Source organism: Lissotriton helveticus, chromosome 2_2 (genome assembly GCF_964261635.1).
Source record: "Lissotriton helveticus chromosome 2_2, aLisHel1.1, whole genome shotgun sequence".
Taxonomy (NCBI): Eukaryota; Metazoa; Chordata; class Amphibia; order Caudata; family Salamandridae; genus Lissotriton; species Lissotriton helveticus.
The window spans coordinates 417,714,254-417,741,263 of record NC_136060.1 but is presented as its reverse complement, the minus strand read 5'-3'; the positions used below and the strand labels follow the sequence as shown (position 1 = coordinate 417,741,263).

The 27,010-nt window shown below is 47.6% G+C and overlaps 1 protein-coding gene across 1 annotated transcript in view; it reads left to right on the top strand.

Annotated features, from left to right (window-relative positions):
- The window catches only part of POLR1A (RNA polymerase I subunit A), a 514,608-nt gene that overhangs the window by 44,508 nt on the left and 443,090 nt on the right, over positions 1-27,010 (top strand). Inside the window, exons 3-6 of the mRNA XM_078678659.1 lie at positions 4,368-4,517; positions 9,640-9,747; positions 10,635-10,720; positions 11,274-11,386. Of these exons, the coding sequence (XP_078534785.1) occupies positions 4,368-4,517; positions 9,640-9,747; positions 10,635-10,720; positions 11,274-11,386 (457 nt within the window). The remainder of the gene's footprint in view (positions 1-4,367; positions 4,518-9,639; positions 9,748-10,634; positions 10,721-11,273; positions 11,387-27,010) is intronic.

Genomic DNA, 27,010 nt, shown 5'->3' with positions numbered 1-27,010 from the left:
ACTGGTCATCATACCAATGGCCACAGCCACCTCTTCCTCGTTCACAATCAAAGTGTAAGGCAATTGGGAGAAGGCAGTCGTGCCCTCTGCCCCCAGAGTCTCTTGTTCGTAAACGGACCTAAAGTGCGAGTGCCATTTATATTCTTGGATTCCACAGTCCAATTCATTGTTACTAGGATCAGAAAAATAGGGTTGATTAACCACAGCCCAGAACTTGGCGCTACTTTTCAATACATCAGTTGAGGTCAGGTCAGCCCAGGCATCCTCTCTAATCTCACGCCGCCTTCTTTCGATGGCAGTCTTGTATTCTTTCCTGAGAGTAGCCACGAGCGATCTATCTACTGGTTTGGACTTAAGTGCTACCTTAAGTTTATGGTTAGCCGCTGAACAGTTCTTATCAAACCAGCCTTCCTTCCCTTGTGTTTTGCCTTTACCCTGACGCGTCAGGTTGGAGAAAATCTCGAGGCAAACCTTTTTATACGCCTCCACTACTTCACTGTCCCCCACCTGGTCATCCATACAGAGCTTTAAATCCTCCCTGCTACTGTGGCAGAGATTACAGAAAAACTCCTCTGGAATTATCTTGCACCATTTAATTCTGCGTGCTTGGTCAGTCAGCCGCATGTCACGTTTGTCTACCAAATTCAAACTACTTTCCTTGGTAACAATTACATTCTTAACTTTTAATACAACTGGATTGTGGTCGCTGAAGTGGGACCGCACAACTGAATAGCTAGTAATTTGGCCTCCACAACTACTACTAAGAAAAATATAATCAATCACAGAGCCGCTGCCATGACCTGTAAATGTGGGAATGTCCTCATCACATCCATTTGGCAGTATTAACCCATTTTCGGCCAACAGTGATTCCAAAAAGATACCCTGTTCTGAGTGTTCAAAATGAGTATTTTCCTTATCTGGAGGACCAAATAGCACATTTGAGGGGCATTTATCCTGACAACCATGGACATTGAAATCCCCCATTAATATGATGGTGCATTCCTGCTCAACGGACTCTTTGAAGTCAGTCAGGAAAGAATTTAACATCATCAAGTTACTGACTGGCCTGTCTCTATCGAAAGAATTATAAAAGTTTATAACCAAAACATTATGGTAACCCCTGTGGGTAATTAAAACCGCAAGACAATAAGGACAATCAGTAACTATTTCCGTATATATACCCGGGATTTTAGCGGAAATCAGAATAACCAAGCCCCCTCTGGCCCGCCCCCGCGTTGAGCTGACAACTGGTAGGAAGAAAGTAGTGAAACCATCCACTGTCAGTATGTTTTGGGTGTCCCAGGTCTCCTGTATAGCTATTATGTCCATAGTTCCTATGAAGTCCCTCCAGATAGGATCATCCACTTTATTTTTGAGACCCGCAATGTTCCATGTTGCCAGAGTTATCTCCCGGCTACCCAATGCCTGATCCATTTTTTTACGCAGTGGGGCCCCACCTTCAGCACCCTGATCAAAAGTTAGAGTTAGGTCAGTATTTAACACCTGCACGGCCAGAATACTATTTTCATTTTGCAGGGGGGTAGGAGAAATATTTTGCCTCTGTCTGAGTGGTGAGCCCTGTGTTGGTCAATCAACCCAATCCATAGTTGGCAGACACTCATAGCGATTAGCAGTTGGAATGTTAAAGTGATTTTCGTACCCATTTACAATCTGAAGGTGATAATATGGGTGACTATTCTGAGGCCCTACGGCGAACCCTCCTTGAAGCGGTCTGCCTCTTCTTCTCCTGATCAAATTCCATTCCTCATCACCACCCTCATCCCACCCATAAGGTTGCGCCTCCCCTGGGGGGTTAAACCTCTGTCTGGCTTTTTGTTCGTGTGGGCCCCTTAACCAGCTCCATCTTTTGTCCACTTGATTCCCAGGTAGGTAGAAATAAGAGAGAGGCCTAGCAGTAACAGTGCTTGCTTGATAACGAGAGGTTCCTCTACATATATGTTCTACCACCTGTGTGTTCTCAAAAGTGACCACAATGCAATCCCCTTGTAAGTTTTTTTCTGTTCCCGCCCACCCATGGGGTTCTTTCCACCATTAAAATATTGCTTGGGATATTCGGCGGTAGGGGATGGTTTTTAGAGAGCCAGTGGCACCCTTTATTTTTCAGTGCCTGGTAGGATTCTACTTCAGATGGTGAGATTTCCGTTGGCATCAGGGGACAGGCATCAGGGGGAAGATGGATGTTTCTTCGGGCCACTGCCTTATCTCTTGGGGCCGAGTCCAGATTTGGAGTCAGAGGTGTGGGATCTTTAAATTTGACTTGAGGAGTTGTATTGGGTTTGATTGAATTCTCTGTTTGTTTAGGGTCAGGGGTCTTTGTTTTAGCACCTCCCAGGTTTGAGGTATTACTAGGGTTCTTGGGAACATTATTTTTAGCCACAGTGACGCTTTTATCAGCCAGAGATGGCTTGTTTACTGTATTCACTACATGGGGTGCCTTGATGTTCAAGTTAAAGCTTGGGGCACTTATGTCCTTGTGAATATTTTTCAATACAGTTTCTAAACAACGTAGCCTAACCTCTATGGGTTCAAGAAGAGCTTTTAACATTTCAAAAATATTATTGTTTGCCATGCTTAACCCATTCCTATCCTGGCTACATTTGGCTAAATTATTAACTTCACCACTTAATTCCAGGATTTCCTCCAGACTATTGTCTATAATGGTGTCGTCTGGGAGGCTTAATGGCAGGCCAACTTTTATTGTATGCACCCCCCCAGTGTCATTTGCACAGGCTACCGAGTTGTTGTTCACAATTATCGGATCTAAGATGGTTTTGTCCCGGTTGTGGGTAGTCTGTGCTTTCTTCCCTTTGTAGGTGGTGGGTTTATTGGCCTTTTGTTTAGGAATTGCCCCCTCTTTCAAACCCCTTTGATTTGTAGCACTAACCAAAGGTGGATTATCTAGCTCATTACTGTCTGAGCCACTCTCTGTCAACAAATTAAGATTAGGGGTGGCCTCCAAGTCCTGTTGTGAGCTTAGATCATCAAAATCCCCAGCATTATGTACCATGGCAAGAGTGTTGGGGCGGGACTCGATGTTGGGCGTGCATGCCTGGGCAATAAGGCCTAAGGAGGATCTCTTAGCCATAGCTAAATCTTGGGACACCCTTCTGTCCCTTAATACAATCCCCTCATCAATTAAAGCATGGGTGCGAACAATAAAGTCGTCCGGAGTACCGGTTAACTTTTTCGCTCCTGCAACAGCCATGCTTCTAGTCTCGTGACAATTCATAACAGACCCTGCTACTATTCACCAATGACAGTTTGTAATATCAACACTATAATAACAGGCCCTTATGATTAAAACTTAGCAAAGACAATCAAAATACAACCCAGTTGATTAGAGTGAGATGTATGTAGGGTCTACAGGCTTACAGTTTTTGTGTCCAATAGTCAATGGGCTGATGGTGATCGGGCAGGGGGTGTGGCCCAGGCCAGGCTCCTCAGGCCTCTGAGGGCCACAGAGGGCCCGCCCTTTGCCCGGGCTTAGCCCGCGACCGCCCGCGCGCGTCCCGCGCTGCGGGGCTCCGTCTGGTGATTTAAAGCCCAGGCGCCGCCTGATGACGTTGGTACCAGGCGCCTGGGTTAGGGCTTCTGGGGGATGTAGTTTGCTGGTCACCGATGGCCGTTCCCCTCACGGCGTCTGTAGAATACCAAGGGCCGTTTCCCTCACGGCAGCGTGCTGGCAGGATTGACACCCTCTGCAAAAAGGTAAAGGAAAGCGCGTCATTGTTATTTACTTGTTTGAATGTTTCTGTGAGGGTAAGTAAGGTTAGAAGGTTCAAACTGTGCTCTCTCAATCTCAGTTTCTCTACCATCCAAGGAAAAGCCCTTGATGGTATATCTGGTGCCAGCGGAGAGCCCTTTCCTTGTCTTTCATTCATCCATTAAATTATTACAATTTAGACATCGGCTGCGATAGTGACAGTGCTCTAAAGAACGTCTCTAGAAAATGCATCGTGCTCTTGGTAAGGCTTTGTAGCAGCACACCGCTCTAGTCATACCACAGCATTATGGAATGGTAGCGCTTTAGCCTTCTCACCGGTCTTTGAATATGGTTGGTGTTGACCTATATCACACGCCTACTGCCATCACTGATACTGGACCACAAGCATCTTAAGTCACTACACGAAGATACCTCTAAATCTATCAATCGCCCAATTGCTCCTTTCTATGTAGAATTAAACTGTAACATTTTATTTATATGAAATTGTTGGTCCTGATGTGTCATGTATTGATCATGTTTACTGGTTAACAAGGGCATAAGTGTTTGAGTGGTGTATGTGCATTTTAGTAGCCAGACAAACCTTTAATTAGATTACTTCATTCCACACATTTGTTCCTTTCAGAAATTGTACCTGCTGGTTCGTGGTTCCTGCTTCAGCTGCCATATGCTGACGTGCCCGCGAGCCGTGATCCACCTGCTGCTGAACCAGCTGAAGGCACTGGAAGTGGGAAACCTTCATGCAGTGTATGAGATCGAGGCTGCACTCAATAGGGTAGGGTAGCTTTGCATTTTACTAAGTAGTCAACCATGCATCTCTAGTGTTACTTTGACTATACACTGAGATCGATAGCTGCACCTTACTCCAAGAAACAGAATGTCATCATATGTATGTATGTATATGTAAATGTATAGGCATTTATATAGCGCACTACTTACCCGTAGGGTCCCAAGGCGCTTCGACCGCTGCGAAACCCTTCCTGGCTTCCCTGAGAGATGGTCCCTTAATGGGTATCTCCAGGGTGAGACCAGGCATCCCCGGCGGTCTGGTGGGGCCGTTAGTGAAGATGAGGCAAGCTAATGCCCAGAGTTGCCGAGTGTGATCGCTGTTCAGAGTGGGCACCGAAGGGAGAGAATTATCGAGAGTGCTGACCCTGGTCCAGAAACCTGCCGCGCCGGGAATCGAACCCTGGTCCCGGGCCGTCCTCTGCTCTCGGGTCTGCCGCCTCTAACCAGTGAGCCACACTACTTCACATCTGATGGTTGTTATGAAGTGTGGGTCTAAAAATTGCCTTTTCTGAACTATAGGAATTCTCCACTTTTAAAAGATGTATTTTAGCCATTCAACAGGGAATACGCTTAACTACGTTTTGCACTTAAGTTGAAAAAACATTTCAGTCTGCATTAGTAGTTAAATATGCACGTCCTGGAGAAAAATTGCAGTGCCAGCCGAAAGTAGAAGTCTCTGCAAAGGTGTGGTGGTGTACCCTGTTACTTCTTTTCAGAACCACATTAAAGCTGCCAGCCAGAGTTTCCAGTTTTTATTAAAATGTCAGCATGTTTGGCTTTCCAGTTCCAGACACCTAGTACCTGTTTGTATACTTCATTGTAAGCCTGATTACCAATAACCAGTATTTCTGACCTCTGCACCAGTGAGGGTCAATCAGTAGGATTGCGGCATTGACCTAACTGACCTGACATTGATCTGTACAGAATGTTCAAGTTTATGCCACTGCAACCATGTGGCTCACAGAGATGGACAAACATGGTGCTCGTGTGGAATCTTACACCTGGTGTGCTTTTGGGCACCAGCGCTCTGCAGTACTAATACTATGTCCTTTCCAGTCACCGAGGTAGAGTGCACTTATCTTTTATGAAAGGTTTCCATCTTGTAATAGCTGCCAACATTATTGCACATCTACAAGATGCTGGGGAATTTCTTATTGCTATTCTAATTTGAGAGACCCTGAATAATATTTGTAACATATGTGTAGTTCCCCAAAAACAAACTGTGTAATATAGGCTAAATAAAGACTTGAGCATTGCTTACAGTGCAGCAGTCTCGTCTCAAAGATGGATCCACTTAATGATTGTGTATTTGGCTTGGAGTCAAGCAAGGCCGGGTAGCAACAAAATGTGTGTAACAGGTCCTGCAGTGATTTTCAGCTAACCAGCCCCATTCTGAACAGCTGTGTTCTCGTGAGGTATGTGTGATGCAGCAATTTGAGCTATATCAAGCAGAACTGTATGGCTATCACAGCCTCCATGGGGGCGGCCACCCCCTCATTCCAGTCCTCGTCCTCCAGCGACCTCAAATCCTGTGCCCACACCTCCCTCCTTTGACCATGGGATCCGGTTGGTTGCATAGCAACATCTGATTGAGGACTGACACAGTGTGTTACTTGATGTAAGCATGCAGGATTTTCACCTCTAGGGGAGAGTATTCGGGGATGACCGCGTTGGTCAGTAAATATGGCGTGAGTATCTGTTGGAGCTGCAGTGCATGTGATACTCCTCCTGCAGCCCCTGTAAGAACTTAAGAGACCCTTTGTGGAACACGTCGCCCAAGGCCGTTCTACAGATGGTGTCCCACCTAGCGAAGTCGTGAAGTGCTGAAACCTGGGTGAGACTGGTCTCCCTTCATAGCAGAGTCTCCAAAAAGAATATGCCTGCCCAACTCGTGGCCTTCGCAGCCACCGCCCAAATAGACAGCACTATCCAGGTGGAAGTGGGCCTGGAGCTCCAGATTTCTCCATATACAATTAATGCTGGAGGTTATCTTGAGCCATAACACCTCCATCCACTGCATATACCGGGTCCCGAAATGCCTCGAACCACCAGTCATTAAGAACCATAAGCGATACTTGGTGGCCCCCTGAGTTGGGTCCCACCCCCACTCCGGTTTCGGAGATTAAAAATCTGGGGGTGTGGTTGGACCCTACCCTCAGTTTTGTAGGCCATACTAAAAGGTTGGCGGCCTGCTGCTTTGGCATTCTGCGTAATCTGAGACCTGCACTCAAATTCTTTGATGCCGCGACCCGTCAACTTGTGGTTCAGGCGACGGTGTTGTCTCGGCTGGATTATGCCAGCTCCCTTTTTATAGGGTTAAATCAGGCCGAGCTCACCCGCCTCCAGCGAGTGCAAAATGCAGCAGCCAGAGCAGTTGTAGGCCTTCCTAGGTTTTGCCCTGTCTCTCACACCCTGCGTGCTCTCCACTGGCTGCCTATTAGGCAGCGAATTCACTTTAAGGTGCTTTGTATGTCCTTTAAGATCCTAAAAGGCCCTTCTGCTCAGATACTGCATAACCTTCTGTGTCCCTACATTCCTGGCCGTTCTCTTCGCTCTTCGGATCGTGAACTAGCAGCAGTTCCACGTTTCAAACGTAGCCGAGCTGGGGGACGTTCCTTTCGGGTGCGGGCAGCCACTCTGTGGAATGTCCTTCCTTTTGAAATCCGGACCCTTGTCGACCTGCTCTCTTTTCGTAGGGCTGTTAAGACTCTTCTGTTTCCGTAGCCCTTTCTTCTCTTTACCATCCATTTCTTAGTTATGTTGTGTGGCTGCCTTGTCGGGCGCCGGGACGCTCCTTCGCTGGAGCAGCTGTGCGCATAATAAATGCCAGTAACATAACATAACATAAGGTGAGCCTCCTTGTAGTATAACCGTAGATCTGGCATGGGTATGCCGCCCTTCAAAGGCAGGTCTACACCACTTTTCAAGAGCAATCCAGGGAACCCCTTCCCACCCCACAAAAGATCCCTTATCAGAATATTGGCCCTAGTAAAGAAACCTCACCTCATCAGGAAGGGGTAATTCTGGAGCTGCTACAAAAGTCGAGGGAGGGAAACCATTTTGAATACATCCAAACACACAAGCCGGGTCAGCCAATGGGATTACCAAAATGTTGCTTCTTTTGCCAGACCCACCAGTTGAGATTGGAGGTGAAGGTTGGCCTTATAGGCCAGGGCCCTGTCTTCAATAACAAATACCCCCAGGCAAATAAAGCCCAGAGGAGAGCACCCGTAACTCCGGTGCCTATGGCAAGGCCTTCGGGTTATGGGCAATAGGGTAAATGGGCGACTTAGCCCTGTTCATGCGAAACCGGAGTAGATCTCAAAAGATGTGTAGGATTTGTTGGACACGGGGGCTGGTTTTTGTGGGATTGTCTAGAAATAGCAAGACATCGTCTACGTACAGAGATATTCAGTCACTGACCACAGGGGACTACTGAAAGTCATGAAGCAAGGCACCCACCCTCACCCAAGCCACCAGGGGCTCAATTGCCCAGGCGAAGAGCAAGAGGTTAAAGCAGGCATCCCTCGCGGTTGACATCTGCCTCAAAGAGATCTCTGTCCGCTGGGGGTCAGATGGGTCACTGGCAGTTCCACCACAAACTGGTGCAGGCCGGTATGTGGGCCCACATCGTCAGGGCCATAGAGGTGCTGGTAATACAGAGCAAATGCTTCCGTTATGGCCTCGCTGGCAGGTATGTGTGAACCCTCATCTACATTGATGTAAGATCACCGGAGGACCGAGGGGTGCACATTTGACAGTGCAGCGTTTTGTTCGCTTTGTCCACCATTAATAAATTTGGCTAGGCGTAGCCATCCATGCCTCTTGGGTCTCCTTCATGTGTTCTTGCCTTAACATTGTTAGAGTGTGTAGGGAGTCACACAGGATTGAGACCTCTCCTGTAGCTAAATATTGCTGCTAATGCTCAAGGACTGGAGACTCCATGTCCGCCACCGTTTGTTGAGCTCGGCCCTGTGCCCCTTGTTGTAGCTGATAATCTCGCCACGAAGGGTGACCTTGAGGGCCTCCCAGAGAACACCCGGGGAGTCCACCGACCTGCAGTTTTCCTTCAATAACTGCTGACTGATATGTCAACAGGCTTCACAGAGCTCCGCTCTCTGGATCACAGTGATTCATGCACCACTCCCCTGCAGATCGACCAGGTCCACAGGCGAGGTCAAGCAGTATTGGTGAGTGATCTGACAGTCCTCTTGCTAATGACCGGACAGTAAGCCGACAGTGAGCTTCCTATTCAGGGAGGAGGAAATAATCAGGGTGGAAAAAGGACCTATGGGCATTCGAATAAAAGGTGTAACAGCACTCCAGGGGTGGTGGGCGAAAGATCTGTATTTTCCTCTTCTAAAACCATAAAAATTGATTAATGATGTTACTTTTTTATATTGGTGCAGATATCTTTTTTAGTGTGTGTATCATTGATTGACTGTGTGTATGCAACAGATGTCTAACACTCCTTCTTGATAAGGCCTAATGCTGTTCGACCACACTCCCAGAAAAAGAGCACTTTGGGATTGTTAAAGCAAACCCTTGTCCACTCATACGGGAAACTTGGACTCGTAACACAAATACCTCTTTTTGGAATATTCTATAAAGAGCCAGCTTCCTACATATACCAAAACGTACTGTGAGCTTAGAGCCTGCTTATTATTGGTTGGCTTGCTTGTCACTCTTATTTTCTGTGCTTGTGTCTTTCTTTCCTCGTCTTGTGTTTGTCCCTCCCTTGGAGCATAGCCTGTTTACCATCCTTTTGTTTGGCTGGCTTGCATCCTTCTATCACTCACATCGTAGGAACTGCTTTTCTTTTTCATTAAGTATTTCATGAGAGTGCAGGTTTTCTTGCTCTCTTGTTTTCTGCTTCCCCTTTTTAAATATCCTCTTTCGGTGCTTCTCTGCACCCATCTTCTAAGCACTCCTCAGTTGTGTTCATACCCTATGCCAATGCATGTTAAACTAGTGCACCCTGATCTGTACAGAGATATAATTTCAACTTATCTTTGTTCCATTCTTAAGAGGAGTAGCAATCACATTCATATTCTCCCTTCATGGAGAGGTTAATTACTCATTTTGTAACTCTTTGTTTTCTTTTTTAGTTCCTAGAAGGAAATGCAAATGCCTCTGGCAATGACATTCAAGAAGAACTAGATACGTTTACATCGGAAATACTACAGAATTATGACTCTGGTCTTCAGAGTTCACAAGTAAGGGAATTATTTTCTGAAATTATCTTGCAATTGCAATTCAGACCCAATAAAGCATGAATGTTGTGCCTTGTATGTAATTTTTCAACTATATAATCCTAAATGAAAAGTATTTTTATTGAAGTATTGAATGTTCAGTCGATAAAAAGAGAAACCTGTTTTAAAGCAATAAATAAGACGTTAGATCAATATTATAATACATTTTTCAAATTCAATAGTACTAATTTTATCGTCCAGGGAGGATGATACGAGTCTATGAAAGACATTGGCATACCTTGAGAGATTTGAACCTGTGAACTTTAGCTAATAAATAGGTCTTTGCTGCAGGAGTTTTAAACCACCTGCACTACTTTTGCATCAATTGCATGTTATCTAGTATGAGGCAGCCACAGGCCTGGTGGAGGTGTAAGAGAGAGAAGTGGATTAATGCACAGTACTCAAGCAGCCACTGAACCAAGTCTCAGAAAAGAACCATAGTCTATCCAATGTCGTCTTGCCTTACAGTTTGGCCGAAATGCATTCTTAGATTACTGTAGTCTGTCCTACCCCATACCGCCTGTCTTGGTGATAAATATGTATTCTCGAGCACCCCAATATGTGTTTGTAAGCATCTTCTTCATGCATGTATTTTATTCAGTCTGTCATATTACTTGTTCACCTATCAGGAAAACTATCCAACTACCTCGGAGATAAGGTTGGAATTGTAGTGGCCAGCACTCCTTTCAGTGCCATTTAGCATTTTCATCTAACTTGCAATTGGACCTTGTAAGCATTCATTGAAAGGTTCTGCAAAGGGCAGCCTTAATAATCAGCTTTTCTCCACTTAATGTCTTAATCAATATTTGAATAACTTCAAGATAAATTAAGTTTAAAAAATGTTTTAACAGGTGAAAAATGTCTGTGAGTGCAAAAGCAATCTGGTTGGCCAATTTTGGAAGGCACATATGAACGCCAAGAGGTGTCCTCATTGCAAGTAAGTATTGCAAAGGTTTGTTTTGCTGGTTTGACATAGAGAAACGTGTGCTCTCTTGAATTAGTTTATATTTAGTGCTGATGTATTTAGGCTCTGCTGCTCAGTGGTACAGCAGCAAGTTGCCGCACAGCTCTGATCAGGATGTCTTCAGTACTTGCTTTGCCCCAGCAGGCCAAGTAAATGACGACAACCACTTGATTATAGTGCACAGATGGACCAAGAAATCAATTGTACTAGGAATCCTAGATGTACCTGAAAATAGGGTGTGGAAAATGAGATCACTGCAGCCTTAAGTCAATTCTGTTGATATTGGCCCATCTCTTTTCTTTTTTGAGTCTCTTGATTAATTTCTAAAAGCTAAGCAGTGGTAAAGAATACAACTGGTGACCTCAACTCAGAAAATTAGCAACCAGCTCCAGAAAGCATATTTGAAAAAGTGGTAATGTGGTTTAATGTGCCAGTTAGCGAGCTCAAAGAAGTGATGCTAATTAGAGGTGGAACTGGGGTATCAATGTTGTAAAATAATCTTAACTCTTTCCTTTTTATTTGTCAGAACTGGAAGATCTGTTGTAAGAAAAGAACACAACAGCAAATTAACCATCACATACCCAGCTACTGTCCACAAAACCCAGAAGAATCCGAAAGGAGGGCTTCCGCAGATTGACAGTAAGGGGCCTTGATTTTGAATATGTCCCTCCATGTGATTATCATATTTAAGCATTTGCTGTATTCAGAAAGATTTACGAGTATTTTAGGCCTCCATAGTTGTGAGGGTGCACCATTTGTTTTCCAGATTTTTTTTTTACCAGGACATAAACTGTTAAAAGTTAGGCTGCAAACGTCAACATTATCGGCGCCATCTTGCTCTTCTTGAACCCATCCGTGCACGTAAGCGGCAGCCATTTTGAGCACCATGGCCTCCCTGCCCCTCGCTGATAGCCAGCGCGTCTCTCTCTCTCCCTCAACCTCGCAGGCACCCCCCGCGCGCTGACAACCCCCCCCCCGCTCTCACATGCCTTGAGTCGTAAACCCCTCTTCAGTGCAGCTCTGCCTCGGAACCCCATCCTGTTCCCAGCGCGACACCTCCCTTCATTCCTTTCATGGTCCCAGGCCCTTTGATACAAACCCCCTTTCCTGCGTGCCCGTTTGTCTTCCTCGTTCCCAGGCCGCCACCTGGCCCTGCGGATACTGTTTATTGCCCCCCCCCCGTACAGTAGGAAGCTTCCCCCATTAAAGGACCCTCGAGTTGATCAAAGCCCCCACCCTATGAGATCCGATCAACCCCACACATTCCGTGAATCGGCGGAATGTCCAGCTGCGCGATAATCATCACCTGTTGTGACCGGGGTGGGGACTTCAACTGTAAATGTGTGTGGGAACGGGCCTGAAGGGGAGATTCCGAGGATGTCCTATCATACTTCAAAGCATTGCAAGAATGTGTAACCTGCAATAAAGATCATAAACATGTGTATAAGAGGCCAGGCCTCAGAGATGCGGTTAGAGCACCTCGTGACGATACTTGCTGTCCGAACTGATGTGTTCTCCTCCGGAGAGAATAAACCTTGTTTCCTGCCTTCCCGTCTCCAGCGCCTGCCTCTTCATTGATTAATATTCTGTGGGTTCAAGTGGCGACACCGCCGGGCAATACTTAAGGATCTTTGTTCATCAGTTGTCCGTGACCTTTTTACAATTGGCGTCCCAAACGTGGGGCCCATCAGTGACTCGTGGATCCAGTGGGAGAGGTCCTGACGACAGAGTGAACGACTGCAACGATCGGGAAGTGCACCTGTCCGATAGACCCTCGTCTGACAGCCGATCATCCGAACTTCACTGGTTCCGAACAGACCTCTCTCGAGTGATCTACGGTCCTGACTGGGAACCATCAGGAGTGCCGTGAGGATTACGAAGAAAAGAGGACGATCGGGCGCTGGATTCGGAAGACAAGAAACTGTCCATGCGGTCCGGGTAAGGTCGTGTAAACACGACGAATTGCGAAATGATTGTTTAATTGTTTAGAAAATACTAGTATTACTCTTTGTTGATTCATTTGGAGATTCGCTGTCTGCAAACGGAGAAACAACAGGCTCTCCCTTTGCAAGCAGTGAAGGATAGGTAACGCAGCCGTCGTGCCTATCTTTCTCCCCCACTGATTAATTATTTGAACCTGAACTATTGTTCACTGACTGTTTTCTGGAGATTCTCTGTCTGCAAACAGGAAAGAGTCCCCCCCCCTTTTTACAGATAGTGAAAGGGTAGGTAACGCAGACCTTTGCGGGCCTACTTATTCTCCCCACTGAATTGTTTTGATTGACCGAACGTTGACTATTTGATATTGGTTCATGAGGTATTCACTGCCTGCAAACAACGTAGAATAGGAATATTCTGTCTAGTCTTTGCACGCAGTGATAAGATAGGCAGTGCTGACTTTTGTCCCCGTTGTGAACCGTCATGTCTGTCTTCTCCCCACTGATTGGTAGCCTGTTTAGCCCGCACCGCTTATTAGAGATGGACCATCCGGCTCCACTGGAAGGCACCCCTAATAAGGACATGTTCATGAAGCATGGATTGATCGCTATAGCCTATAACAAGCTGTGGCATAAATATACGAAAAAGGATCGAGAAAGTCAGTGGCCACTGATAGGATCCTTTGATGATGACAAAATAAACGCGCTAGAAGCAGCCCTTGGTAAAAACAAGACAACGCCCACTATGCTTGATAGTTTCGGCATGTGGCGCAAAGAAACTGAACAACGTAAAAAGAAAACTGAGAGTAGGTTGGGAAAAGAGCTGCGAAAAGCAGCCCACCTAGCTGCTCAGAAACTAGAAGGAGAGATAAAGGAAAGAGAGAAAGCCAAACAGAAACTAGAAATGGAAACATCAAGCCAGTGTCCGGTTAGAACGTCCTCCACGCTCTACCCTGATTTACCCTCGAGACAACGAGCCAACGATGATCTGCTGTTAGGTCCTCCGACCATCTACATGCCCCCTCCATATGCCCCTTCCCAACCCTTAGCACAGCACTCACCACCCCCAGGTACAAACGAGGGTAGCGCCACAGCTTCGGCCCCCATGGCCTCTGTGCCGGCCGAACCCCTTGTATTAAATACTACACAAACGACAACGTTAGGCGACCCTGAGACCCGAAGGGTTGGTTCTGCAAGAACAAGCAGACTAAGCAAAGATGAGCGAGCAGGGATCGACAAGATAGCAAGGGCACTGGTAGAAAGGAAGGAAGATGAAGAGTACATCACGGATATGTTTAACTCGTATACAGGGAGTCACAGACGACATTTTTCCGTACGACTGTGTTACCATGTCTTGAACGCATACGAGGACCGATATCGAGACAAAGGTCCCGAGAGCCTAACGACTCTGTACCGGAAGGTCGATATCGGGGATGAGGGCGAGTGTGATGTGACGGACCTCCTTACGCGTACGCTTGAGGTTTTCCGCCACCTCACTGAACGAGAATCGGGAACTAAACCCACGACATCCGTGGCGACCGAACCACAAACTGAGCAATCTAACACCATGATGCCGATACGAGAGGCTGCCCCTTACTGGGTTCCTCCCCGAGGTGCAGAAACTAACGATGATGCAAACCACCAAGATGCAAAAGGAAGGGTAGTGTACAACTGGGTCTACCAGCCATGGGACCGGCAAGAGATTCTGACATTCCGGAAATCTCTGCCTGACCTACGTAAAAACCCCACTGCCTTCTATACTGAATTGGGTACAGCCCTAGGTTCAACGATTATGACCCTGGCTGACATCGACTTGTTTTTCGGGTTATGTCTACCAGCTGATGTGTGGAAGCAAATCCGGAAAGTCGACCACCTTGAGCTGTTTGGACATACCTGGTCACAACTCGATAACATTGATAAACAACGAGGACCTGGACAAAAGCCGTTGAAATCCATTCTAGACCTTCCAGATAAAATCGTACAGAAATTAAAAACCCTGATTCCAGAAAAGAAAGTGGACTGGTCAATAGTAACGGCCTGTAGCCAGAAACCCCAGGAGGATGTATCGGAATACTTCTCCCGGTTTGAAACGGTGTTCTCCGATTACAGCGGCCAGGACATGACCACTGCAACCGGACACCATCTGTTTGTCCAGAATTATGTTAAGGGTCTGTCATCGGAGGTCTCCCAGAAACTACAGGCTAGCGAGAGTAGTTGGGCAGCCTCCAAACCTACGGCTATCCTCCAGATGGCCCAATATTATGAACATCAGAAAAATGAAAACGATAGGGCAACCGAGAAAAAGAAGAAGGACTTGAAAGAGAGGGTGATGATTGCCCAACTGCAAGGGGTGACTATAGGACGAGACCAATACCGGGGAAACTATCAGACGAACGTCCCTAAGGCTGCATTTCCCCAGGACCGCACTTTGACTCCCCACAGTGGACGTACAGACCTTAGAGAGGACCAGTGTGCTTTCTGCAAAGGAACTGGCCATTGGAAGTCCCAGTGCCCAGTTCTTCTGGAAATAATCAGAAACAAAGACCCCAAGGACATAGCAAGTGGACCGAGAAATAAGGGACAACAGCGAGGGCCCCCAAATGACACGACTAACGACAGATCAGGCAGACCGAATACATTTGATCGACCCAGGCAGAACCAATATCAGCAATCTGACTACGATGACGCCCACAACTTTGCATAGGACTGCCAAGGGCAAGGGAGGGATCCAGTCGACCTCTATGTTGACCAGCAAGGCCCTTACGTCACTGCTAAGGTCCTGGGTACAAAGTCTCCATTTCTGGTAGACACTGGCGCAACACGTAGTGCGTTATCTAAACGACTGATTCCAAGGGCACCCTTGTCTGGCTCACTTATAACATCGACAGGTTTCGATGGAACGCCCTCCACTAACCCTTTGTCTGCCCGATCCTCTTTGACGTAGAAAATAACACCACTGACACCACGTTTTTGCTTTCCTCCAATAGCCCTGACGCCATTATGGGACTTGATTTATTGAAACACTTCCGAGCGACAATAAGATGTTCTCAAGACGGAGTTCGAGTTTTCCTTTACGACAACCCCGTTCTGCTTAGACATTGCCCTCCCCGACGCATGTTTTCCATCACCGATGCTGACACATCCCTGCTTGACACTCTGCCTCCGTATCTGTGGGCCAAGACGGATTCGGACGTAGGGCGCATGTTGATTGACCCAGTGCACATTACTGTCCGACCAGATGCAACACTCCCGAAACTTCCACAATATCGGATATCGCCCGAGGGCGAGAAGGCACTGGTGAAGATTATTCAATCGCTGATAGACGCAGGAGTGGTAGAGGAAGTGGTTAGCAACGTTTGCAACAGCCCTGTTTTGCCCATCATCAAGAAACAGGGAGAGGGAGATGAGAAAGCATACCGTTTTATCATTGACCTACGAGAGATCAACAAAGTGGTGGTACCCCAGTACCCCGTGGTCTCAGACATCACCACCATCCTGACTTTGATTCCTTCTACTGCCACCACCTTCACTGTCATTGACCTCAAAAACGCATTCTTTTCCATCCCCATCCACCCAGACAGCCGATATCTCTTCGGCTTCACCCTAAAAGCCCGCTCATATAGGTTATGCCGAGCACCCCAGGGCTACACAGAAAGCCCTAGCATCTACAGCCAGGCCCTCAAGAAACAACTGGATCAAGTCCAGTTACCCGATGGAGTGGTGTTAGTGCAATATGTCGATGACATCCTTTTGGCAGCCGACACCACTCCTTTAGCAGTTACAGCCACCATTCAACTCCTGCACTTCCTTGCGGAAAATGGCCACAAGGTCTCCAAAAAGAAGTTACAATTCTGCCAACCACAGGTCACTTACCTAGGTCACCTTTTGTCCAAAGAAGGAAGGAAACTCACTCCCGACCGGATCCAAACCATTCTCGAAACTCCTGTCCCTAAAACCCAGAAACAGGTTCGTTCCCTACTAGGCCTCACCTCCTTCTGCCGACAGTGGTTACCGAACTTTAGCCTCATTGTGAAACCGCTGCTTTCTCTGCTAGCTAAAGACGTCCCCTTCCCACTCCCTTGGACCCCTGAGTGTCAAACCTCCTTCACGGAACTACGAGATGCCCTTTGTTCGGCCCCTGTCCTAGGTACCCCCGATTACGCAAAGCCCTTCTCCCTTTACACTCACGAGAGGGAGGGGTGCGCCTTATCTGTCCTGACCCAGTCCATTGGCCCAAAGCAACGACCGTGTGCTTACTTCTCTGCCACTCTTGACCCTGTAGCCAGAGCCTTGCCTGCCTGCCTTCGAGCTGTAGCTGCTGCTGCAATCTCTATCCGACAAAGTGAGGGGATCGTGCTCTCGAATTCCCTCACGGTACTGGTACCCCATGCAGTTGACACCCTCCTGAACCAAACCAAGACGCAACATCTGACGAGTGCACGACTGACTGGATACGAACTGACCTTGCTTGCACCCCATATCACCCTGAAAAGATGCACCACACTGAACCCGGCAACTCTGTTACCCTTACCAGAGAATGATCCCAATGTGCACCCTGTACATGACTGCGTGACTCTTACGGACGAACAGACCAGAAGTAGGGTTGACCTCAGAGACACGGCTTTCCCTGACCCTGACGGAGAGCTGTGGGTGGACGGTTCTTGCATCAAACTCCCCGATGGCACCACTTCCGCTGCCTATGCAGTCACCACGGCTCGAACTGTAGTCGAGACAGCCCGCATCACGCAACGATCTGCCCAGGCAGCGGAACTGATTGCCCTGACACGAGCCTGCATTCTGGCAGGAGGAACCACAGCGAACATTTACACCGACAGCCAGTATGCCTTCGGGGTGGTTCACCATTTTGGGCTCCTTTGGAGGGAAAGGGGATTCCTGACCTCACACGGCACCCCCATTTTGCACGGGGATCTAGTCTCCGCCTTGATCGAAGCTGTCCTTCTCCCCAAGAAGCTTGCAGTCATCAAATGCCAGGCACACAAAAAGGTGACAGACATTATTGGACAGGGAAATGCACTAGCCGACATCACTGCCCGAACGACAGCTGAAAACAGGACGACAACACATATGTACGTGACCAGGTCACAAGCAGAAAAATGGACTGACGCTAGGGACACTATCAGAGACATTGAAATGGCTAGCACACAGCACGAACTGACTGAATGGACCCGGGTGGGATTAAAAGATGACGAAGGCTGCTGGCGGACAAGAGACACGAACAAATGGTTGCTACCTGACTCGTACCTGATTCCCATACTGACTATGGCACACTCCCCTGCCCACATAGGATCAGCCCCCATGATTGAACTTGTCTCCAGAGTTTGGCACAATGATAAAATCACAGACTCCGCCAAACGTCTGGTCCAACAGTGCTTGATATGCCTGCAACACAACCCCGGGAAAGGAACTGTAGTACCCCGGGGAGGATTTGGGGTCCCAGATCACCCGTTCGAAGTCCTGCAGATGGACTACATCCAGCTAGACAGATGCCAAGGCCTGAAATATGTACTTGTTGTGGTATGCGCATTTAGCAAATGGGTGGAAGCATACCCAACCCGCGACAACACTGCTATGGCCACTGCAAAAGTACTGTTAAAGGAGTTTTTCCCCCGTTACGGCCTTTGTCGTATTTTATGGAGCGATAATGGCCCCCACTTCATAGCCGAAGTCATCCAACTCATCTTAAAGGGGTTGGGCATCAAACAGAAGTTCCACGCAGTCTTCCACCCCCAGTCTGCTGGACTTGTTGAGCGACACAATGCCACACTAAAGCTTAAACTGGCCAAGATAGTGGCTACCACGGGTCTGAAATGGCCAGACGCCCTCCCACTGGCATTGCTATCGATGCGTTCCACCCCCACCAAACATCACCTAACACCTTATGAAGTTGTTTTCGGCCGACCCATGAGTGTCTGGTCAGCACCGAAACCAACTTCCATTCATGACGTCCCGGACGTCCTAATGTCTGATTATCTGTATAAATTGACTGAAACTCTGTCTGTCATTCATCAGCAGGTGCAGCAGGCCATCCCCGATGCTTCCAGGGGTCCGGGTCACGCCATCCAACCTGGGGATTTCGTGCTGATCCGAAACTTTCAGCGGTCGAAGAGTTTGGAACCCCGGTGGACGGGCCCCTGGCAAGTGTTAATCACCACCCGGACGGCTCTTCGTGTGGAGGGGAAACGGCACTGGCTGCACGCACACCACTGTAAGAAGGTCTCCTCGACCCTGGCCACGACAGAAAACATCGACAACCAAGAAGAGCTCCTGAACAAGGACCGACCGTCGCTAACCTGCTATCCTGATACCGAAGCACTTGAACTTTCAAAATTCTCTGATCCCACTGTGCCATCCAGAGAAGGGTATTTCCTGCGTCGAAAGGAGGGAGCTTCGGCTAAGTAGACCACGAACTAAGTTGAATCTCAGAACGGTGACCCAAAGCAACCAAGGGTTACCTGGAGAGAAGCTAAACTAAGTCTGTGGTTCTGCCCACTACCGAGCACCTTGAAGATGAAGATGATGGAAGCGCCAGATAAGAAGATGATGGAAGCGCCAAATAAGAAGATGATGGAGGCAACAGGAAATACCCACTACAGAAACCCAAGAACAGACAGACTCCACAGCTCAAAGACAATTGCACTCTTCATCACAATCCTTTTCTGCTTTCTCCTCATGACCACACTCTGGATTGTGGAAGAAAATGCACCTGCTCACGAAACATTCCTGACCACTGCTCAGCCTACCACCATGAAGGAACATTATCTGATTTCGCTCTCTCCTCAACTCAGAGAGAGGCGAAAGGAGTTTTGGAATAACTCTTTCGTACAGCTACTTCACCAGCACAATCTCGCCACCAATGCCACCAACTGTTGGATCTGTGGGTTGCTACCCCACGCCACTGGACACTCGATACCATTCATCCCTTCACCCTTCTCAGTTCATGGCTCCTGCCTTGCTTGGCTGATCCTCCTGCAAGAAAGCTATAAGGATAATGCCACCTCCAGCAAAACCGTAACGCATTTCTTCCACGGGGTCTGGCGAAACAAAACAAAGACACACTTCTGCCCGCAGACCTCCAACGACTCAGTCCACATGGACATCCCTGCTAAAGAACGAATTGAAATGCAGGTGTTCAACAATCCAACCAGACCCACCTTCTCCTACCTGCGGAAACGAACGGCCGCCACTCTGACTGTGGCCCTATCAGTCATCAACGTCACAGGCCACATGTGCATAGAAGGACGTGGGACACAGCTGGTGGGTCGCAGTGCTTGCCGTTTTACCAGGACTTTGGACTCCATGGATCCACCTTCCTTTGTGTCGTCCCCAAACATGTATTTCGTCTGCGGCACAAAGGCCTACACCTGGCTCCCCAAAGGCTGGGGGGGCACTTGTTTCATCTCCTTCATCCTTCCTCCGACTTATGTGGCCCCAGCGAATCACCATAGACAAAAACGAGCCAAGGACATTGAGCAAGCCGACTCAACAGGAGCGCAGTTCCTCGATGCTATGAAGGGACTTGTTCCCCTCTGGGGCCCGATGGCAAACAGCCGTGCCATCCGACATCTGACTCAGGCAGTTGAGACAACAATGAACATCACAGCTGGTATCTTTGCTAACAACACCGCCGAGCTTCAAGCGGTCCGCTTGGTGGCCCTCCAGAACCGCCTTGTCCTAGATGTGGTTCTTGCGGACCGTGGTGGAGCATGCCGCATTATTGGGTCCAGCTGCTGTACATACATACCGGACAACTCACCCTCAGTGTACAAAGCCATCGAACATCTTCACAGACTCTCTTCAGAAGTCCACCAGGAACAGGAAGAATGGTCGCTTGGTGGTTGGTTCTGGAACACCGTTAAGAACTGGGGCTGGAGACTGTTCACCATTATCCTGATTCCTGTAGTTGTAATATGCGGTCTATGCTTAGGAATTCAATGTCTGCCACCTCTGTGTTCATTATGTACAAATTGTCTTTGCCCTAAGACTGTGGACTTTGGAAACGAACGCATGGGAGCATTATATGATGCCGAGGTTAGGAATTTGATGAAGATTGACATTGAGTAGGCAAGTTGGCTAGATATGTTGAAAAGGGAGGACTGTTAAAAGTTAGGCTGCAAACGTCAACATTATCGGCGCCATCTTGCTCTTCTTGAACCCATCCGTGCACGTAAGCGGCAGCCATTTTGAGCACCATGGCCTCCCTGCCCCACCTCGATAGCCAGCGCGTCTCTCTCTCTCCCTCAACCTCGCAGGCACCCCCCGCGCGCTGACAACCCCCCCCCCCCCGCTCTCACATGCCTTGAGTCGTAAACCCCTCTTCAGCGCAGCTCTGCCTCGGAACCCCATCCTGTTCCCAGCGCGACACCTCCCTTCATTCCTTTCATGGTCCCAGGCCCTTTGATACAAACCCCCTTTCCTGCGTGCCCGTTTGTCTTCCTCGTTCCCAGGCCGCCACCTGGCCCTGTGGATACTGTTTATTGCCCCCCCCCCCCGTACAGTAGGAAGCTTCCCCCATTAAAGGACCCTCGAGTTGATCAAAGCCCCCACCCTATGAGATCCGATCAACCCCACACATTCCGTGAATCGGCAGAATGTCCAGCTGCGCGATAATCATCACCTGTTGTGACCGGGGTGGGGACTTCAACTGTAAATGTGTGTGGGAACGGGCCTGAAGGGGAGATTCCGAGGATGTCCTATCATACTTCAAAGCATTGCAAGAATGTGTAACCTGCAATAAAGATCATAAACATGTGTATAAGAGGCCAGGCCTCAGAGATGCGGTTAGAGCACCTCGTGACGATACTTGCTGTCCGAACTGATGTGTTCTCCTCCGGAGAGAATAAACCTTGTTTCCTGCCTTCCCGTCTCCAGCGCCTGCCTCTTCATTGATTAATATTCTGTGGGTTCAAGTGGCGACACCGCCGGGCAATACTTAAGGATCTTTGTTCATCAGTTGTCCGTGACCTTTTTACAAAACGTACAAATATGTCACTGATGTATAGATCTATATAGTTTCCTGCTGTTGTAATTGAAAAGTGTCATAGCAAGTGTGTGTTTCATCAGGCACTTTATTTTTAGTATAACATTAAAAATTAGTATACCATTAAAAGACAACAGCTGATTATTATCACTCCATGCAGTTGCTTATTCGTGATTTTGCATACCGTACGTGTCCCTATAGCTCTTCTTTTGCTGTCTCTATACTATTGCTCCTCCAGTCAATTTGAACAGCACAAATGAAAAACAGAAGATGCTAACCAAGAAGCAAAGAAGTAAAAGAGGATTACCGAAGAGTATCTCAAGGCCAACCCACCCTCTTTAAATGGCTCGCTACAGTATGAATTACAACTTGTTCCAGAGAGAAGTGTGATGATTCAGAGGGTTCCAAATACTGAGACTAGGATTAAAAAGAGGCAGAGAGCCCTGGAGGTGAGTTTCTGAAAGAAGAAACCAGGACAGCAGCACCACTGTCTGTAAAGCAATTCCATGTTGAGCCCTGCAAAGAGCTCCAAAAGGACAGCACGTGTATTTACGTTGATCTAGGTGGCTTATTGCCGAAGGGTGTTAATTGCAATTCAGACCGCCTCCTATGCTGTGAGTATTAGCAGCAGAAATGGTTTGGCTCCAAGTGGTACTGGATAACCTAGCCAAGTCCATTGCAGGTCATAGAGAGCATAACAAGATTAAATCAGCCCCAAGTTAGCCTTGCTGCCCACAAATAACAGGTCCTAGGTTTGCAAGTCATGCTACTTGTAGGAAAGTACTCCTTTTTGACAAGGTCACCCCCCACATTTTGCCTGGTAAATGATGTGGTTTCGACTGGAAGTGCACTTGGTTACTGCTAACCAGGTCCCAGTGCCTGAGCTCTTTCCCAAAACTGTAAAATTGTTTCCCCCAATCGGCAAAACCTTTAGCACCCTCTGTAAGTCCCTAGCAAGTGGTATCTCTGGTACCCAGGGCCTGAGGTTCTACAGAGCATCCCTAAGGGCAGCAGCACGAATTGTGCCACCCTAAGGGACCCCTCACCAAGCACAAGCAAGGCTCCCATTGCAGGCTGCGTGTCTTGGTGCGGACAGAAGTGAAAATAGGTCATGTCACACATTCCTGTGTGCCATGTCCCCTAATGACTGTGTGTAATATTTGTAAGTCACCCCTACAGCAGGCTTAGCAGCCCTAACGCAGGATGCTGAATATTACATGTGAGGGCATACCTGCATGAGCGGATATGCCCCTGTGTTGAACAGTCCTATTACTGCCAGTACAAGTGACCAGGGAAGCCATTTTAAAACATGTGCTGGACACGGGTGAAAACAAGTTCCCCAGCTACATGATGGCTTTTATTGACGATAGGGATGTTTTGTATCAAACATCTTCTTTTGATAAACCCCACTGATTCTAGTAATGGATTTACCAGTACATGCACTCCTTAGAGGTGCCCCCTAAAAACCTACCAGCTTCTGGTGTGCTCCCTGACTGGTTTGTGCAGGTTGCTACCCTAGACACTGTTCTGACCTACTAGGATGAGAGCCTGCTGCTTTCAGGAGACCCAGAAGAAAAGCCTGTACGGAAAGAGGGTGCCACACCCCCTCCCACAGGATGATCTACTGATTCGCCTTCCCAGGTTGGCAAGCTTTAAAGAGCTGCCGCCTTTGAAATGCGAATCGGGCTCCTCTCCCAGGAGAGGAAGCCGCCCCTTTTGTCCACAGCCTCTTTGGCACCTGCACATGTGGCAAATTAGCTAGTCAGGTAGGCTTGCCCACCACCAGACTAGTACCACTCCTAAAGTGGCCTAAACCGATGTGGGTACGACTTTTTAGAAGTGGCCTTCATTGTGTTGGCACACTTAGAAACTCTGGGACAGGGTTATGCCCACTTCCCACAGGAAGTGGTCATATTGGGGGCATAGTGAATCCAAGGGTCAGCAGCCCATTGGTTACCATCCTACACTCCCCTAATGCCCCTAAATTCAGTATTTAGGAAAGACCCTGGCACCAGGAAATCAGATCGTGCCAAACTGAAAGATGAATAAGGGCGTGAAAAGTCGTATCCTGCAAGAACTGAAGACCCAGCAACTGACCCTCACCCCAACCCCGCTGGCCTGCCTGCAGACTTCGACAATTGCACCAAAAGCCGACATGTTCTGTGGCTATTGCATACACAAAGTCCGGCGGACCAGCCAGCACTTCACAAAGGAACCAAGACCTCCAGAGAAGTAGCAGAACTGCTTCCTTGCATCCTGCAAGCATCCAAAGACTCTTGTGAGGACTTCATGACCGCAGAAATTCGACGCTTGAAGACACAACTGCACCGGTCGCTCCAAACCCAAGTTAAAGTGGGCCAACTGTGTCATCGCGGTCCCTCTGCCCTCCAGAGACCGAGTCCGATGTGGTTTCGCCCCCATTGAACTCTCCGAGTTGCCTGCAGCCTCTGCACGCAGGCCCCCTCTACATAAGACAACGTGTATTTGTGAAGCGTGCGTACACCCCCATTGGGGCATCTTGACGCGAATAACAGATGTTATTGTTATTTTTACCCAAATCAATGGTACTCATTTCATTGACCTGAGAAAGGATGACAGGCTACCACGACTGCTTCCGTTAAGGAACACCCGATGCCCAAAAACACCTCTGCACCCATCCCCCCTGGGAGGTGGAGAAGAGTACTAAAGGTGTCCGTACGTCCCAGAGCATCGTGGGGCCTGAGCCCCTCTGTTGGTTCAGCCTGCCTGGCCTCCCAGTCTGAGCTTGCAGCCTCTTTACTGGAAGACCAAGCCCCATAGAGTAACATTGGGCACCCAACGGTGGTTGTACCTATGCACCCGGATACCCTAGTGCCGCTGATGTTGCCTTGAACCTTGCCCACCACTCACCTTAACTCCCGGAAATTGGTCCCATAAGTCGCTATACTGTACCTGAATGCCTCATTGACTTTTCCTCCCATAAGATAGCATTGCAGCTTCTAAAAATTACACTTTGTCGACTTTCTGAGCTGAAATGAATTCTTATTTAAAACGTACTTACCTGAACAAATTGCTTCTGGCCCCTAAACATACATAAAGAAATGTGTTATTTTTATAAATTGGTGTGGTTCTTCTTATTGAGTTCTATGTCTCCATTATTGACTAGTGTGTGTATTTTCAGATGCCTTTTACTCCTCTGTGATAGGCCTAAGGCTGCTCAACCACATTACCCCCTAGAAGAGGACTTTATGATTGACCTAGTAAGCCCCTGTCCACTCATAAGGGAACCCCTGGACACTTTACACAAAATATCTCATTTTGATATATCATATATAGTGGCAGGTTCCACATGTGGTTTTTAAACATAGTTGGATGTTGTCTACAAGTTGGTGCAGGATTACACCTGATTTGTTGATGATAAGTATAAGAGGCTCCATCTATACGTGAAATAAGGTCAGAGTTAGAATGTGTTCAGAATTTTTTTTTTTTAAATAATGTTCCCGTGCTGTATTTTTATGAACGATTGGAAGCACTAAAACAAGGCTCATCACAGGCAGCAGGCTTATATAATTTCTAAGGGATTATGTAAAGAAACTACAAGGTATAATAGGTAGAAATAATTCTGCCATGTTTTCAAAATGTTCGGAACTAAGACTCTCCTGACTGAAAGTCATGATTTTCTCTCCTCTTTACCTGTATGTTTCTGCTCACCTTGGATGCTGTTGTGCTGTGTGAGCCACACTTCGTTGACGCTCTATCTGATCTGTGACTTGTGGTAATAGTAGTAGTAAGTCTTTGAATTATAATCGCAACCGAGAGCACTTTTCATCCCCTACCCCATCCTCCTTGTAGGCAGCTTTTGACACATTTGCTGTCATTATTTTCCTAGACTTTGATGTATTATATTAGTTTTCCGAGCCTTTTATGTCCATAGGTTAAAGTGAAGTTATGTGCATTACAACGTATATTTAAAAATCCTCAAATTAAAACTGACAAACCACTGAAGTTCATAAATTATGGTTAGAACCACAACCCATAATTCCTACAACGGAAATGTCAGTCATAGATCGCACCTCTCATGCAATGCATTAGCAACACCTAGAAGCAAGATGTAATTAAGTAACGTGCTCAAGCTAGTAAATAATGCTGCATTCATAGTTGTCTCTTACAAAGTGGTAAAGGTAGTGTGGTATGAATTCTCTTCTTTAATATTATGTCTGTAGGATCTGTCGCTGTAGATACACTTGCTTGAAACTGCCATCTGGTGGGCTGGATATTTGCAACTTGTTTTTCTTCAAAGAAGTTTTGATTCGCAAGACTTAATGTGACTTCTTCTGAGGTCCACCGTGCACGAGGCCACCGGCTCCTCCTCCCATTGTTTTATTCTGCCATTGGATTGGACATTCAAGTGCCAGCTCCGACACCAGCAGGTTTTTCGTCAGATTCTCTGGGACCCCCTTTGAGCTTTCCTCCCAGAGACTTCAAAACAATTGCTGCTCATTCTGCACCCGGTCAGAGGGTTTTCACTGATCCCTGAGCACCTTCTTCAGAGGAAGAGCAATGCACCCAAGGAAATTGGGCACCCAGCTCCAAGTCCAGCTTGAAAAGTCACCCAACGTCAGCCAGTGGCGCCTCCATGCCCTTTCACCCCTCCACAGCCTCACTCCACACACAAGCCCCTCCAGAATATTTACACTTTGATTCATGCCCCGCGGTCCTTATTACCCCCTTGACTTGCACGGCTATGAAACGGATATATTTATAAAATAAGACTACATGGCTTTGCGAGGGAGCAACAGAGGAGGTAAAATTAAAGGTGAAGGGAGAAAGGCAAAAGCAGCACCTGAGGAAGGGAGAAACCCAGAGGGCAGAAGGAGAAGCACAAGGGAGAGAAAAACATGGGGTGATATTCGAAGCGCATGAGGGAGAGCACAACACTGAACTCGGGTTGGGGGTGAAGCACATGGGTGAGAGAGAGCAGCATGCATGTGTAAGAAGGAAAACAAATGAGAGAGGCAGCTGGGAAACACATGCAGTCTCATGAGTTCTTTACCAAAAAGAAAAACAGGTTCCCTAAAAGTGAGAAGTGGAAGGGTAGAAGCCAGCCAATTGGAGATGTGAAATGGCCATGCTCCAGGGGAGGGCCAAACACAAATTTGAAAAGTTGGGACAAGGCAAGCAATTCAATGAGAACCGAGTAAATGCATGTGACAAAGTAATTCAGTCGTAAGCAGTGGGCAGGCTGTATTCCCCTAGACGTTCCTGGTACACATCCATTGGGCTAGTGCAGTCTAGGGTTTGGATTTCCATCTCCTGATAAGTCATGAAGTCAGGGTAGGATAGTATAGC